Source organism: Pan paniscus, chromosome 2 (assembly GCF_029289425.2).
Source record: "Pan paniscus chromosome 2, NHGRI_mPanPan1-v2.0_pri, whole genome shotgun sequence".
Taxonomy (NCBI): domain Eukaryota; kingdom Metazoa; phylum Chordata; class Mammalia; order Primates; family Hominidae; genus Pan; species Pan paniscus.
Window position 1 is genome coordinate 118,921,129 of NC_085926.1, and position 16,390 is coordinate 118,937,518.

At 36.5% G+C, this 16,390-nt stretch overlaps 1 protein-coding gene across 7 annotated transcripts in view; it reads left to right on the forward strand.

Moving 5' to 3' along the window:
• Positions 1 to 16,390, forward strand: part of STXBP5L (syntaxin binding protein 5L) — a 507,233-nt gene that overhangs the window by 44,254 nt on the left and 446,589 nt on the right. For all 7 annotated transcript variants that reach the window (XM_003825169.4, XM_008950467.3, XM_003825168.4 and 4 more), the window contains exon 3: positions 1,925 to 2,022. In XM_003825169.4, coding sequence (XP_003825217.1) covers positions 1,925 to 2,022 — 98 coding nt within the window. The remainder of the gene's footprint in view (positions 1 to 1,924; positions 2,023 to 16,390) is intronic.

Sequence of the window (16,390 nt, forward strand, 5' to 3'; positions counted from 1 at the left end):
TATCGAACTCCTGGGCTCAAGTGATCCATCTGCCTTGACCTCCCAAAGTGCTGGGATTACAGGTGCAAGTCACTGCACCCAGCCCATTTTCCATATAGTTTCTAAGCAATTATCAGGCATTGTTCTAACAAGAAATGGATCTTACAGACATGCTTGAAATAGATTCACTTAAAGAGCTGTTGAACAAATATGATATGAAATATAAACTTGGAGTGGGGAAAACTACTCATTATAAATAAGCAGCGGTGGAAATCTATACAGTAATTTTTTGCCAGTAGCTCCAATAGCCTTGAAAGATCTCACAATTGACTTTTTTTTTTTTTTTTTTTGAGATGAGGTCTTGTTCTGCTGTTCAGGCTGGGGCGTAGTGGCATGATCATGGCTCACTGCAGCTTCAACCTCCTGGGCTCAAGTGATCCTTCTGCCTTAGCCTCCTGAGTAGCTGGGACTGCAGGTGTACGCCATCATGCCTGATGAATTTTTCCTTTTTTTTTTTTTTGTAGAGATGGGGTCTTGTAATATTGCCCAGGTTGGTTTTGAACTCCTGAACTCAAGCAATCCTCCTGCTTTGGCCTCCCAAAGTGCTGATATTACAGACATGGGCCACTGTGCCTAGCCCACAATTGAGTTTTTTACATTAATTTTGTAACTTTAGCTTGCAGAGCTCCTTTATTAGTTCTAATAATTTTTTAGTGTATTTCTTAGGATTGCATTTATACAAAATTGTGTTCCTTGCAGATAGTTTTAGTTCTTCCTTCCTATCTGATGTGTCTTACTTCTTTTTCTTGTCTGATTGCTCTGGATGGGATAGAACCTTCAGTACAATATTGAATAGAGGTGGATAGAGTGGAAATACTTGTTTGATTCCTAACCTTAGAAGGAAAACATTGATTCTTTCACTAATTTTTATGATGTAGGTTTTTTATACATGCCATTTATTAGATGTATAAGGCAGGAACAGAAAGAAAAGTTGAAAGAATTATATTGTGAACACTCACTCATATGTATATTCTTACCACTAATATTTGACAGTTATCATTCACTTATCATGTATCTATCTGTCCATCTGTCCACCCAGGTATCTATATTATTTTGTGGATGCATTTTCAAGTTGCAGATGTCAGTGTACTTTACCCTTTAACACCTCCGTATACATAACATTGAATAGATTTTAATATTTGTTTCTAATAATTTCTTAACATTTTTTGAGGTGTAATTTATATGCAGAGAAATCACAAATTTTATTGTACCATTTTATGAGTTTTAACTAATGTATATGCTTGTGTAATCCAAATTGCTATGAAAATACAGAATATTACATCTTTACTCAAAAAAGTTTCTTCATATTCCTTCCCAATCAATAACTCTTCAAGACAACTACTGTTCTGATTTTATAAACTTTTTTGTGTATGGCTTCTTAGCATAGTTTTTTTTGAGAATCATTTGTGTTGTTGCATCTATCAGTAGTTTGTGTTTTTTAATTGTTGAGTAGTATTCCATTGTATGATTATATCATATCACAGTTTGTTTTTTTAATTCTTTTGTTGGACACCTGGGCTGTTTCCAGATTTTTACTATTTTGAATACAGCTGGTAGGGTCTTACTTATACAAATCATTTTATGAACATATGCTTTTAATTTTCCTGAATATATGCATAGGAGTGGAATTGCTAGATTGTAAGACAGATGTATATTTAGTTTTATAAGAAACTGCAAGATATTTTTAAAAAGTGTTTGTATCATTTTACACTCCCATCAGCAATGTATGAGTTTAGGTTACTCCATCTCTGTGTTAATGTTTGGTGGTAGCTTTTTTTTTTTCCTTTAAACTAATTTTAGACATTCTGGTGGCTATATAATGGTATCTTGTGATTGTAATTTTTATTTCCCTAGAGACTTATTGGTATTATTTGCTCTCTTTCAGACAGTTCGGCATGGTTTTCCTCATCAGCCCACAGCATTAGCCTTTGATCCAGTTCAGAAAATCTTGGCTATTGGGACGAGAACAGGTGCTATACGAATGTATCCTTAAATTTTGGTTCATTATCTGCCACAGTAATGCCAATTACATTTCTTTAAATATTCAGGTAAGATAAATATTTATGACCAAATAAAGTTTATTATTTTTTAAGAAATGAGTAACTATTGTGAAAAATCTGCACTTTCAAATTTATTGGCATATTTTTAATGTCTTTGAGATCAGTATTGATGTCTCTTCTTTAACTCCTGTTATTTGTAATTTGTATCTTCTCTTTTTTCCTTATCCATCTGCCTAGAAGTTTATCAATTGTATTGATTCTCATGATTCTCACAAAGAATCAACTTTTGGGTGCATTGCTCTTCTTTATTGTGTTTCTATATTCGATTTCATTGAATTCTGCTTTGATCACTTAAATTTCTTTGCTTTTGCTTACCTGGGGTTTAATTTGATCTTCTTTCTCTAGTTTTTAAAGTGGAAACAGTTAATTAATTTGAGAACTTTCTTCTTTTCTAATATGTGCCTATAGTACTATGAATTTCCTCCCAAATTCTACTTTAGTGTCATCTTGTTTTTTAAAATTAAACTTTTTATTTTGAGATAATTAATTGTAGATGCACATGTAGTTATAAGAAATAATACAGAGATATCCATATTCTTTCACCTACTTTGCTCCAATTGTAGCATCTTAGAAAACTATAGTGTAATATCACAACCAGGATATTGACATTATACAATCAAGATACAAAACATTTCTATCACCACAAGGATTCTTCATATTGCTCTTTTATGGTCACACCTTGTCCCTCCAACCCCATCCTTGACCCCTAACAACCACTAATTTGTTTTTCATTTCAATAATTTTGCCACTTCAAAAATGTTATATAAATGGAATCATACAGTTTATAATTTTTGGCGATTGGCCATTTTCACTCAGTATAACTCTCTGAAGATTCATTCATATTGTTGCATGTATCAGTAGTTTATTCCTTTATACTGAATTGGATAATATTCCATGGTATAGATGTACCACAGTGTAGCCATTCACCTATTCAAAGAAATTTGACTTGTTTCTGGTTTTTGGCTATTCTTACTAAACAACTATGATCATCTGTGTACATATTTTTGTGTGAACCTAAGTTTTTGTTTCTCTGGTGTAAACGCCCAGGAGTACAACTGAAGGGTCATGTGGTAATTAGATATTTCAGTTTTAATTTTTTTAGTGTACCATTCAGTGTTATTAAATACATTTATATTATGCAACCATCATCACCATCCTTTTCTGTAAATCTTTCACTTTGTAAAACTGAAACTCTACACCCATTAAATTATAACTCTCCATGTCCCTCTTCTTCTAGCCCCTGGAAACCACCATTCTGCTTTCTGTTTCTATAATTTTTACTACTCTAGGTAACTTATATAAGTGAAAGCATACAGTATTCTTCTTTTTTGTGACTGGCTTATTTCATTCAGCATAATGTCCTCAACGTTTATCCATGTTGAAGCATATGTGAGAACTTCCTTCCTTTTTAAGACTGAATAATATTTCATTGTATGTATATATCACATTTTGATATCTGTTCGTTAATTTATGGGCACTTGTTTTTTCCATGTTTTAGCTATTATGAATAATATTGCTATGAACATGGGTGTACAAATATCTCTTTGAAATGTTGCTTTTAGTTCTTTTGGGTATATATCCAGAAGAAGAATTGCTGGATCATATGATAATTGTATTTTTAATTTTTTGAGGAACTGTCATTCTGTTTCTCATAGCAGCTATACTGGTTTACATTTTCACCAATAGTAATTGCCCTTTGATGCAAATATTTTAAATTTTAATGAAGTTCAAGTTGGCTATTTTTTTCTTTTGTTGCCTGTGCTTTGGTGTCATATGTAAGAAATCTTTACCAAATCCAATGGAATGAAGCTTTTACCCTGTTTTCTTCTAAGAGTTTTATAGTTTTAGGTTTTACATTTGGGCCTTTTATCCATTTCTGAGTGAATTTTTGTATATAGTAAAAGGGTCTAATCTCACTATTTGGCATGTGGATATCCCATTTTCCCAGAACCATTTGTTGACAAGACTATCTTCTCCATTGAATGGTACTGGCACCCTTGTCAAAAAATTATTTGATCATACATGTTAGGGTTTGTTTGTGGGCTCTCCTATTCTATTCCACTGATCTATAGGTATGTTTCTATGTTACTACTACACTGTTTTTATTTACTGTAGCTTTGTAGATTGGAAACCAGATAGTGTGAAATTTGAAATTAGATTTGAAATTAGATGAATTTTCAGCACTTATTGAAATGATCGGATAGTTTTCGTTATTGATTATGTTACTGTGATATATGATATTTATTGATTTGCATATGCTGAACCATTCATGAATTCCTGAGATGATTCCCACTTGATAATGATAAGTGATTTTTAAAAAATATGTTGTCTTGTTGAAATTGATTTGTGAGTATTTTGTTGAGGATTTTTGCATCTAGGTTTATCGAGGATATTGGCTTGTAGTGTTCTTTTTTGTTCTGTCTTTGTCGGTTTTGGTATTAGGATAATGCCGGCCTCATAGATGAGATTGAAAGTATTCCCCGCTTTTCAATTTTTTTCTTAAGAGTTTGAGTAGAAGTAGTATTAGTTCTTTAAATGTTTGGTAGACTTCTGAATGACTACTGAGTACATAATGAAATGAAGGTAGCAATAAAGATGTTCTTTGAAACCAACGAGAAAAAAGATACAACATACCAGGATCTCTGGGACACATTTAAAGCAGTGTGTAGAGGGAAATTTATAGCACTAAATGCCCACAAGAGAAAGCAGGAAAGATCTAAAATTGATGCCTTAACATCACAATTAAAAGAACTAGAGAAGCAAGAGTAAACACATTCAAAAGCTAGCAGAGACAAGAAATAACTAAGATCAGAGCAGAACTGAAGGAGATAGAGACACAAAAAACCTTTCAAAAAATCAACGAATCCAGGAGCTGGTTTTTTGAAAAGGTCAACAAAATTGATAGACCGCTAGCAAGACTAATAAAGAAGAAAAGGGAGAAGAATCAAATAAACACAATAAAAAGTGATAAAGGGGATATCACCACCGATCCTGCAGAAATACAAACTACCATCACAGAATACTATAAACACCTCTATGCAAATAAACTAGAAAATCTAGAAGAAATGGATAAATTCCTGGACACATACACCCTCCCAAGACTAAACCAGGAAGAAATTGAATCTCTGAATACACCAATGACAGGATCAGAAATTGAGGCAATAATTAATAGCTTACCAACCAAAAAAAGTCCAGGACCAGATGGATTCACAGCCGAATTCTACCAGAGGTAAAGGAGGAGCTGGTACCATTCCTTCTGAAACTATTCCAATCAATAGAAAAAGAGGGAATCCTCCCTAACTCATTTTATCAGGCCAGCATCATCCTGATACCAAAGCCTGACAGAGACACAACAAAAAAAGAGAATTTTAGACCAGTATCCCTGATGAAGATCAATGCAAAAATCCTCAATATAATACTGGCAAACCGAATCCAGCAACATATCAAAAAGCTTATCCACCATGATCAAGTGGGCTTCATCCCTGGGATGCAAGGCTGGTTCAACATATGCAAATCAATAAATGTAATCCAGCCTATAAACAGAACCAAAGACAAAAACCACATGATTATCTCAATAGATGCAGAAAAGGCCTTTGACAAAATTCAACACCCTTTCATGCTAAAAACTCTCAATAAATTAGGTATTGATGGGACGTATCTCAAAATAATAAGAGCTATCTATGACAAACCCACAGCCAATATCATACTGAATGGGCAAAAACTGGAAGCATTCCCTTTGAAAACTGGCACAAGACAGGGATGCCCTCTCTCACCACTCCTATTCAACATAGTGTTGGAAGTTCTGGCCAGGGCAATTAGGCAGGAGAAGGAAATAAAGAGTATTCAATTAGGAAAAGAGGAATTCAAATTTTCCCTGTTTGCAGATGACATGATTGTATATCTAGAAATCCCCATCATCTCAGCCCAAAATCTCCATAAGCTGATAAGCAACTTCAGCAAAGTCTCAGGATACAAAATCAATGTGCAAAAATCACAAGCATTCTTATACACCAAAAACAGACAGAGAGCCAAATCATGAGTGAACTCCCATTCACAATTGCTTCAAAGAGAATAAAATACCTAGGAATCCAACTTACAAGGGACGTGAATGACCTCTTCAAGGAGAACTACAAACCACTGCTCAATGAAATTAAAGAGGATACAAACAAATGGAAGAGCATTCCATGCTCATGGATAGGAAGAATCAATGTCTTGAAACTGGCCATACTGCTCAAGGTAATTTATAGATTCAATGCCATCCCCATCAAGCTACCAATGACTTTCTTCACAGAACTGGAAAAAACTACTTTAAAGTTCATATGGAACCAAAAAAGATCCCACATTGCCAAGTCAATCCTAAGCCAAAAGAACAAAACTGGAGGCATCATGCTACCTGACTTCAAACTATACTACAAGGCTACAGTAAGCAAAACAGCATGGTACTGGTACCAAAACATATATATAGACCAATGGAACAGAACAGAGGCCTCAGAAATAATGCCACACATCTACAACCATCTGATCTTTGACAAACCTGAGAAAAACAAGCAATGGGGAAAGGATTCCATATTTAATAAATGGTGCTGGGAAAACTGGCTAGCCATATGGAGAAAGCTGAAACTGGATCCCTTCCTTACACCTTATACAAAAATTAATTCAAGATGGATTAAAGACTTAAATGTTAGACCTAAAACCATAAAAACCCTAGAAGAAAACCTAGGCAATACCATTCAGGACATAGGCATGGGCAAGGACTTCATGACTAAAACACCAAAAGCAATGGCAACAAAAGCCAAAATTGACAAATGGGATCTAATTAAACTAAAGAGCTTCTACACAGCAAAAGAAACTACCATCAGAATGAACAGGCAACCTATAGAATGGAAGAAAATTTTTGCAATCTACCTATCTGACAAAGGGCTAATATCCAGAATCTACAAAGAACTCAAACAAAAATTTACAAGAAAAAAACAAACAACCCCATCGAAAAGTGGGCAAAGGATATGAACAGACACTTCTCAAAAGAAGACATTTATGCAGCCAAAAGATACATGAAAAAAATGCTCATCATCACTGGCCAACAGAGAAATGCAAATCAAAACCACAATGAGATACCATCTCATGCCAGTTAGAATGGCAATCATTAAAAAGTCAGGAAACAACAGGTGCTGGAGAGGATGTGGAGAAATAGGAACACTTTTACACTGTTGTTGGGACTGTAAACTAGTTCAACCATTGTGGAAGTCAGTGTGGCGATTCCTCAGGGATCTAGAACTAGAAATACCATTTGACCCGGCCATCCCATTACGGGGTATATACCGAAAGGAGTATAAATCATGCTGCTATAAAAACACATGCACACGTATGTTTATTGTGGCACTATTCATAATAGCAAAGACTCGGAACCAACCCAAATGTCCATCAATGATAGACTGGATTAAGAAAATATGACACATATACACCATGGAATACTATGCTGCCATAAAGAAGGATGAGTTCATGTTCTTTGTAGGGACATGGATGAAGTTGGAAACCATCATTCTCAGCAAACTATGGCAAGGACAAAAAAACCAAATACCGCGTGTTCTCACTCACAGGTGGGAATTGAACAATGAGAACACTTGGACACAGGAAGGGGAACATCACACCCTGGGGCCTGTTGTGGGGTGGGGGTAGGGGGGAGGGATAGCATTAGGAGATATACGTAATGTAAATGATGAGTTAATGGGTGCAGCACACCAGCATGGCACATGTATACATATGTAACAAACCTGCACATTGTGCACATGTACCCTAAAACTTAAAGTATAATAAAAAAAAAAAGGAATTCAGCCATGATACTATCAGGTCTTGGGATTTTCTTTGGTGAAAGATTTTTTTAAAATTACTGTTTAAATCTTATTACTCATTATTGATCTGTTCAGGATTTCTATTTCTTCATATTTCAATCTTGGTAGGTTGTATATGTCTAGAAATTTATCAATTTCTTTGAAGTTTTAAAATTTGTTGGTGCATAGTTGTTCGTAATAGTTTCTAATGAGCCTTTGTATTTCTGTGGTATGAAATATAATATCTCCTTTTTAGTTTTTGATTTTATTTAGTTTTTTTTTTTTCCCCGTGATACATCTCTTTGTTCACTGAGGTCAATTAGAGGCTATACTTTAGTCTTTCTTTTTTTTGTTTTGTTTTTTTTAAATTATGCTTTAAGTTCTAGGGTACATGTGCACAACGTGCAAGTTTGATACATAGGTATACGTGTACCATGTTTGTAGCTGCACCCATCAACTCATCATTTACATTAGTTATTTCTCCTAATGCTATCCCTCCCCCAGCCCTCGTCCCCCAACGAGGCCCCAGTGTGTGATGTTCCCCGCCCCGTGTGTGAGTGATCTCATTGTTCAATTCCCATCTATGAGTGAGAACACGCAGTGTTTGGTTTTCTGTCCTTGCGATAGTTTGCTGAGAATGATGGTTTCCAGCTTCATCCATGTCCCTGCGAAGGGCTAGAACTCATCCTTTTTTATGGCTACATAGTATTCCATGGTGTATATGTGCCATATTTTCTTAATCCAGTCTATCATTGATGGACATTTGGGATGCTTCCAAGTCTTTGCTGTTGTGAATAGTGCCACCATAAACATACGTGTGCATGTGTCTTTATAGTAGCATGATTGATAATCCTTTGGGTCTATACCCAGTAATGGGATGGCTGGGTCAAAAGGTACTTGTAGTTCTAGATCCTTGAGGAATCGCCACACTGTCTTCCACAATAGTTGAACTAGTTTACACTCCCACCAACAGTGTAAATGCATTCCTATTTCTCCACATCCTCCCCAACATCTGCTGTTTCCTGACTTTTTAATGATTGCCATTCTAACTGGCATGAGATGGTATCTCATTGTGGTTTTGAATTTCATTTCTCTGATGACCAGTGATGATGAGCATTTTTTCATGTGTCTTTTGGCTGCATAAATGTCTTCTTTTGAGAAGTGTCTGTTCATATCCTTTGCCCACTTTTCGATGGGGTTGTTCGTTTTTCTCTTGTATATTTGTTTGAGTTATTTGTAGATTCTGGATGTTAGCCCTTTGTCAGATAGGTAGATTGCAAAATTTTTCTTCCATTCTGTAGGTTGCCTGTTCATTCTGATGGTAGTTTCTTTTGCTGTGTAGAAGCTCTTTAGTTTAATTAGATCCCATTTGTCAATTTTGGCTTTTCTTGCCATTGCTTTTGGTGTTTTAGTCATGAATTCCTTGCCCATGCCTATGACCTGAATGGTATTGCCTAGGTTTTCTTCTAGGGTTTTTATGGTTTTAGGTCTCACATGTAAGTGTTTAATCCATCTTGAATTAATTTTTGTATAAGGTGTAAGGAAGAGATCCAGTTTCAGCTTTCTACATATGGCTAGCCAGTTTTCCCAGCATCATTTATTAAATAGGGAATCCTTTCCCCATTTCGTGTTTTTGTCAGGTTTGTCAAAGATCAGATGGTTGTAGATGTGTGGCATTATTTCTGAGGCCTCTGTTCTGTTCCATTGATCTATATCTCTGTTTTGGTACCAGTACCATGCTGTTTTGCTTACTGTAGCCTTGTAGTGTAGTTTGAAGTCAGGTAGCGTGATGCCTCCAGCTTTGTTCATTTTGCTTAGAATTGTCTTGGCAATGCAGGCCCTTTTTTGGTTCCATATGAACTTTAAATAGTTTTTCCAATTCTGTGAAGAAAGTCATTGGTAGCTTGATGGGGATGGCATTGAATCTATAAATTACCTTGGGCAGTATAGCCATTTTCACGATATTGATTCTTCCTATCCATGAGCATGGAATATTCTTCCATTTGTTTGTGTCCTCTTTTATTTCCTTGATCAGTGGCTTGTAGTTCTTCTTCAAGAAGTCCTTCACATCCCTTGTAAGTTGGATTCCTAGGTATTTTATTCTCTTTGTAGCAATTGTGAATGGGAGTTCACTCATGATTTGGCTCTCTGTTTGTCTGTTAATGGTGTATAAGAATGCTTTTGATTTTTGCAGATTTATTTTGTATCCTGAGACTTTGCTGAAGTTGCTTATCAGCTTAAGGAGATTTTGGGCTGAGGCGATGGGGTTTTCTAAATATACAATCATGTCATCTGCAAACAGGGACAATTTGACTTCCTCTTTTCCCAATTGAATGCCCTTTATTTCTTTCTCTTGTTTGATTGCCCTGGCCAGAACTTCCAACATTATGTTGAATAGGAATAGTGAGAAAGGGCATCTCTGTCTTGTACCAGTTTTCAAAGGGAATGCTTCCAGTTTTTGCCCATTCAGTATGACATTGGCAGTGTGTATGTCATAAAAAGCTCTTATTATTTTGAGATATTTGCGATCAATACCTAGTTTATTGAGAGTTTTTAGCATGAAAGGGTGTTGAATTTTGTCAAAGGCCTTTTCTGCATCTATTGAGATAATCATGTGGTTTTTGTCATTTGTTCTGTTTATTTGATGGATTATGTTTATTGATTTGCATATGTTGAACCAGCCTTGCATCCCAGGGATGAAGCTGACTTGATCATGGTGGATAAGCTTTTTGATGTGCTGCTGGATTTGGTTTGCCAGTATTTTATTGAGGATTTTTGCAGCAATATTCATCAGGGACAGTGGTCTAAAATTCTCTTTTATTGTTGTGTCTCTGCCAGGCTTTTGTATCGGGATAATATTGGCCTCATAAAATGAATTTGGGAGGATTTCCTCTTTTTCTATTGATTGGAATACTTTCAGAAGGAATGATACCAGCTCCTCTTAGTACCTCTGGTAGTATTCTGCTTTGAATCCGTCTGGTCCTGGATTGTTTTTGGTTGGTAGGCTATTAATTATTGCCTCAATTTCAGATCCTGTTATTGGTCTATTCAGAGATTCGACTTCTTCCTGGCTTAGTGTTGCGAGGGTGTATGTGTCGAGGAATTTATCCATTTCTTCTAGATTTTCTAGTTTATTTGCATAGAGTTTTTTACAGTATTTTCTGATGGTAGTTTGTATTTCTGCAAGATCGGTGGTGATATCCTCTTTATCATTTTTTATTGCATGTATTTGATTCTTCTCTCTTTTCTTCTTTATTAGTCTTGCTAGTGGTCTACCAATTTTGTTGATCTTTTCCAAAAAAGCAGCTCCTGGATTCATTGATGTTTTGAAGGGTTTTTTGTGTCTCTATCTCCTTCAGTTTTGCTCTGATCTTAGTTATTTCTTGCCTTCTGCTAGCTTTTGAATTTGTTTGCTCTTGCTTTTCTAGTTATATTAAGTGTGATGTTAAGGTGTTGATTTTAGATCTTTCCTTCCTTCTCTTGTGGGCTTTTAGTGCTATACATATCCCTCTATACACTGCTTAAATGTGTCCCAGAGATTCTGGTATGTTGTGTCTTTGTTCTCATTGGTTTCAAAGAACATCTTTATTTCTGCCTTCATTTCGTTATTTACCCAGTAGTCATTCAGGAGCAAATTGTTCAGTTCCATGTAGTTGTGCGGTTTTGAGTGAATTTCTTAATCCTGAGTTCTAATTTGATTGCACTGTGGTCTGAGAGATAGTTTGTTATAATTTCTGTTCTTTTACAATTGCTGAGGAGTGCTTTAGTTCCAATTATGTGGTCAATTTTGAAATAAGTGTGATGTGGTGCTGAAAAGAATGTATATTCTGTTGATTTGGGGTGGAGAGTTCTGTAGATGTCTATTAGGTCTGCTTGTTGCAGATCTGAGTTCAGGTCCTGGATATCCTTGTTAACCTTCTGTCTCATTGATCTGTCTAATTTTGACAGTGGGGTGTTAAAATCTCCCATTATTATTGTGTTGGAGTCTAAGTCTCTTTGTATGTCTCTAAGGACTTGCTGTATGAATCTGGGTGCTCCTGTTTTGGGTGCATATATATTTACAGTAGTTAGCTCTTCTTGTTGAATTGATCCCTTTACCATTATGTAATGGCCTTCTTTGTCTCTTTTGATCTTTGTTGGTTTAAAGTCTGTTTTATCAGAGACTAGGATTGCAACCCCTGGTTTTTTTTGTTTGTTTGTTTTCCATTTGCTTGGTAGATCTTCCTCCATCTCTTTATTTTGAGCCTGTGTGTGTCTTCGCATATGAGATGGGTTTCCTGAATACAGCACACTGATGGGTGTTGACTCTTTATCCAATTTGCCAGTCTGTGTCTTTTAATTGGGGCATTTAGCCCATTTACATTTAAGGTTAATACTGTTATGTGTGAATTTGATTCTGTCATGATGTTCACTGGTTGTTTTGTCAGCTAATTGATGCAGTTTCTTCATAGCATCGATGGTCTTTATAATTTGGCCTGTTTTTGCAGTGACTGGTACTGGTTGTTTCTTTCTATGTTTAGTGCTTCCTTGAGGAGCTCTTTTAAGGCAGGCCTGGTGTGACAAAATTTCTGAGCATTTGCTTGTCTGTAAAGAATTTTATTTCTCCTTCATTTATGAAGCCTAGTTTGGCTGGATATGATATTCTCCATTGAAAATTCTTTTCTGTAAGAATGTTGAATATTGGCCCCCAATCTCTTCTGGCTTGTAGGGTTTCTGCTGAGAGATCTGTTGTTAGTCTGATGGGCTTCCCTTTGTGGGTAACCCGACCTTTGTCTCTGGCTGCCCTTAACATTTTTTCCTTCATTTCAACCTTGTTGAATCTGACAATTATGTGTCTTGGGGTTGCTCTTCTCGAAGAGTATCTTTATGATCTTCTCTTTATTTCCTGAAATTGAATGTTGGCTTGTCTTGCTAGGTTGGGGAAATTCTCCTGGATAATAACCTGAAGAGTGTTTTCCAACTTGGTCCCATTCTCCCCATCACTTTCAGATACAGCAATCAAACGTAGAATTGGTCTCTTCACATAGTCCCATATTTCTTAAAGGCTTTGTTCGTTTCTTTTCACTCTTTTTTTTCTCTAAACTTCTCCTGTCACTTTATTTCATTATTTTTATCTTCCATCACTGATACCCTTTCTTCCACTTGATCGAATCAGCTTTTGAAGCTTGTGCATGCGTCACAAAGTTCTTGTGCCATGGTTTTCAGCTCCATCAGGTCATTTAAGGTCTTCTATACACTGTTTATTCTAGTTAGCCATTCATCTTATCTTTTGTCAAGGTTTTTAGCTTCCTTGCAATGGGTTCAAACATCCTCCTTTAGCTCGGAGAAGTTTGTTATTACTGATCTTCCGAAGCCTACTTCTGTCAACTTGTCAAAGTCATTCTCCATCCAGCTTTGTTCCGTTGCTGGCGAGGAGCTGTGATCCTTTGGAGGAGAAGTGGCAGTTTGATTTTTAGAATTTTCAGCTTTTCTGCTCTGGTTTCTCCCCATCTTTGTGGCTTTATCTACCTTTGGTATTTAATGCTGGTGACCTAGAGATGGGGTTTTGGTGTAGATGACCTTTTTGTTGATGTTGATGCTATTCCTTTCTGTTTGTTAGTTTTCCTTCTAACAGTCAGGTCCCTCAACTGCAGGTCTGTTGGAGTTTGCTGGAATTCCTCTCCAGGTCCTGTTTGCCTGGGTATCACCATTGGAGGCTGCAGAACAGCAAATATTGCAGAACAGCAAATATTGCTGCCTGATCCTTCCTCTGGAAGCTTCATCCCAGAGTGGCAGCTGTCTATATGAGGTGTTGGCCCCTACTGGGAGGTGTGTTCCACTTAGGCTACAAGGGGGTCAGGGACCCACTTGAGGAGGCAGTGTGTCCGTTCTCAGAGCTCAAATGCTGTGCTGGGAGAATCACTGCTCTCTTCAGAGCTATCAGGCAGGGGCGTTTAAGTCTGCAGAAGTTGTCTGCTGCCTTTTGTTCAGCTATACCCTGCCCAGAGAGTTGGATTCTAGAGGCAGTAGAGCTTGTTGAGCTGCAGTGGGCTCTGCCCAATTCTAGCTGCCTGGTTACTTTGTTTACCTACTCAAGCTTCAGCAATGGTGGATGCCCCTCCCCTAGCCAGGCTGCCGCTTGGCAGATCAACCTCAGACTGCTGCGCTAGCAGTGAGCAAGGCTCAGTGGGTGTGGGACCCACTCAGCCAGGCACGGGAGAGAATCGCCTTGTCTGCCGGTTGTTAAGACCTTGGGAAAAGTGCAGTATTTGGTCGGGGAGTGTCCTGTTTTTCCATGTAGTCTGTTACCGCTTCCCTTGGCTAGGAAAGGGAAATTTCCCCTCCCCTTGCACTTCCTGGGTGAGACAATGCATCACCCTGCTTCAGCTCACCCTCCGTGGGCTGCACCCACTGTCCAACCAGTCCCAGTGAGATTAAGCAGGTACCTCAGTTGGAAATGCAGAAATCACCCATCTTCTGTGTCAATCACACTGGGAGCTGCAGACTGGAGTTGTTCCTATTCGGCCATCTTCAGTTGTGTGATTTTCTAGAGTAGCGCTAAGCTGCTTGGCCTAGCAAGCCTGAGCTGGGATTTTTAGGTCTCTCTTTTGTTCTTACTCTAGCTAAAGGTTTTCAATTTCGTTTATTTTTTCAAAAAATCATTTTTATTTTGTTGATATTTGTTTAGTCTCAATTTTATATCTTTATACTCTAATGTTTATTATTTCTTTCCTTCTACTAATTTTGGGTTTGAATTTTTCTTGCTTTCCATTTCTTGAGGTGCAGTGTTAGGCTGTTCATTTGAAGTCTTTCTAATTTTTATGATGTAGGCTTTTTATTGCTATAAACAACTTTCTTCTTAGAACTGCTTTTGCTGTATTTCATAGGTTTTAGTATGTTGTGTTTCCATTTTAATTTGTCTCAAGAAAATTTTCAATTTTCTTTTAAACTTCTTCATTAAACCATTCATTGTTTAGGAATATGTTGCTTAATAATTATGATTTTGTACAGTTTCTGATATTCCTTCTGTGGTTTAGTTCTAATTTTATCCCATTATGGTCAGAAAAGTTATTTAATAGTTTTGACTTCTAAAAATTTATTAAGATTTGTTTCGTGACCTAACATATGGTCTGTCCTAGAGAATGTTGCATGTGCTGTTGAGAAAAACGTGTATTCTGCAGCTATTGGATGCAATGTTCTATAAATGTCTGTTTGGTCCATTTGGTCAAGAGTGCAGTTTAGCTCTGATGTTTCTTAGTTGATTTTCTGTTCAGATGATCTGTCTAATGCTGAACATGGAGTGCTGTGGTTTTGTACTGTTATTGTGTCACAGTCAATCTCTCTCTTTAGGTCTGTTAATATTTGTCTTTTATATTTGGGTGCTCTGGTGTTGACTGCATATATGTTTATAACTGTAATATCCTGTTGTTGTATTGACCCCTTCATCATCATATAATGACCTTCTGTATCTTTTTTTTTATCATTCTTGACTAAAGTTTATTTTGTCTGATATAAGTATAGCTACTGCTGCTGTATGTTGGCTTCCATTTGCATGTAATATCTTATTCAACCCTTCACTTTCAGTTTGTGCATGTCTATACAGGTAAATAGAGTTTCTTGTAGACAGTATATAGTTGGATGTTTTAAAAATCCATTCAGCCACCCTGCATTTTAATTTTTAAAATAAATTCCAAAAGCTTTGGGGGTACAGATTGTTTCTGGTTACATAGATAAGTTTTTTAGTGGTGATTTCTGATATTTTAGTGCACCTGTTACCTGAGCATTGTATACTATACCCAATATATAGTCTTTTATCCCTCCCCCGTTCTGAGTCTCCAAAGTCCATTATATCACTCTTTTGCCTTTGCATCCTCATAGCTTAGCTCTCACTTAAAACATATGATATTTGATTCTTTATTCCTGAGTTACTTCACTTAGAATAATGGCCTCCCGCTCCATCTAAGTTCCTGCAAGAGGCATTATGTCATTCCTTTTTATGGCTGAGTAGCATTTGTATATATGCCATTTTTTCTTTATCTACTTGTTGGTTGATGGACACTTAGGTTAGTTCCATATCTTTGCAATTGTGAATTGTGCCACCATAAACGTGTGTGCATGCATCTTTTTCATATAATGACTTATTTTCCTTTGGGTAGATACTCAGTAGTGGGATTGCTAGATCAAATGGTAATTTTACTTGTGGTTCTTTAAGGAACATCTTTACTGTTTTCCATAGTGTTTGTACTAATTTACATTCCTATCAGCAGTGTAAAAGTGTTCCCTTTTTACCACATCCATGCCAACATCTATTTTTTTTTTAACTTTTAATTTATAGCCATGCTTGCAGGAGTAAGGTGTAATCTCATCATGGTTTTAATTTGCATTTCCCTGATAATTAGTGATGTTGAGTGTTTTTTCATATGTTTGTTGGTTGGTTGTGTATCTTTTTTGAGAATTATCTATTCATGTCCTTTGCTCATTTTT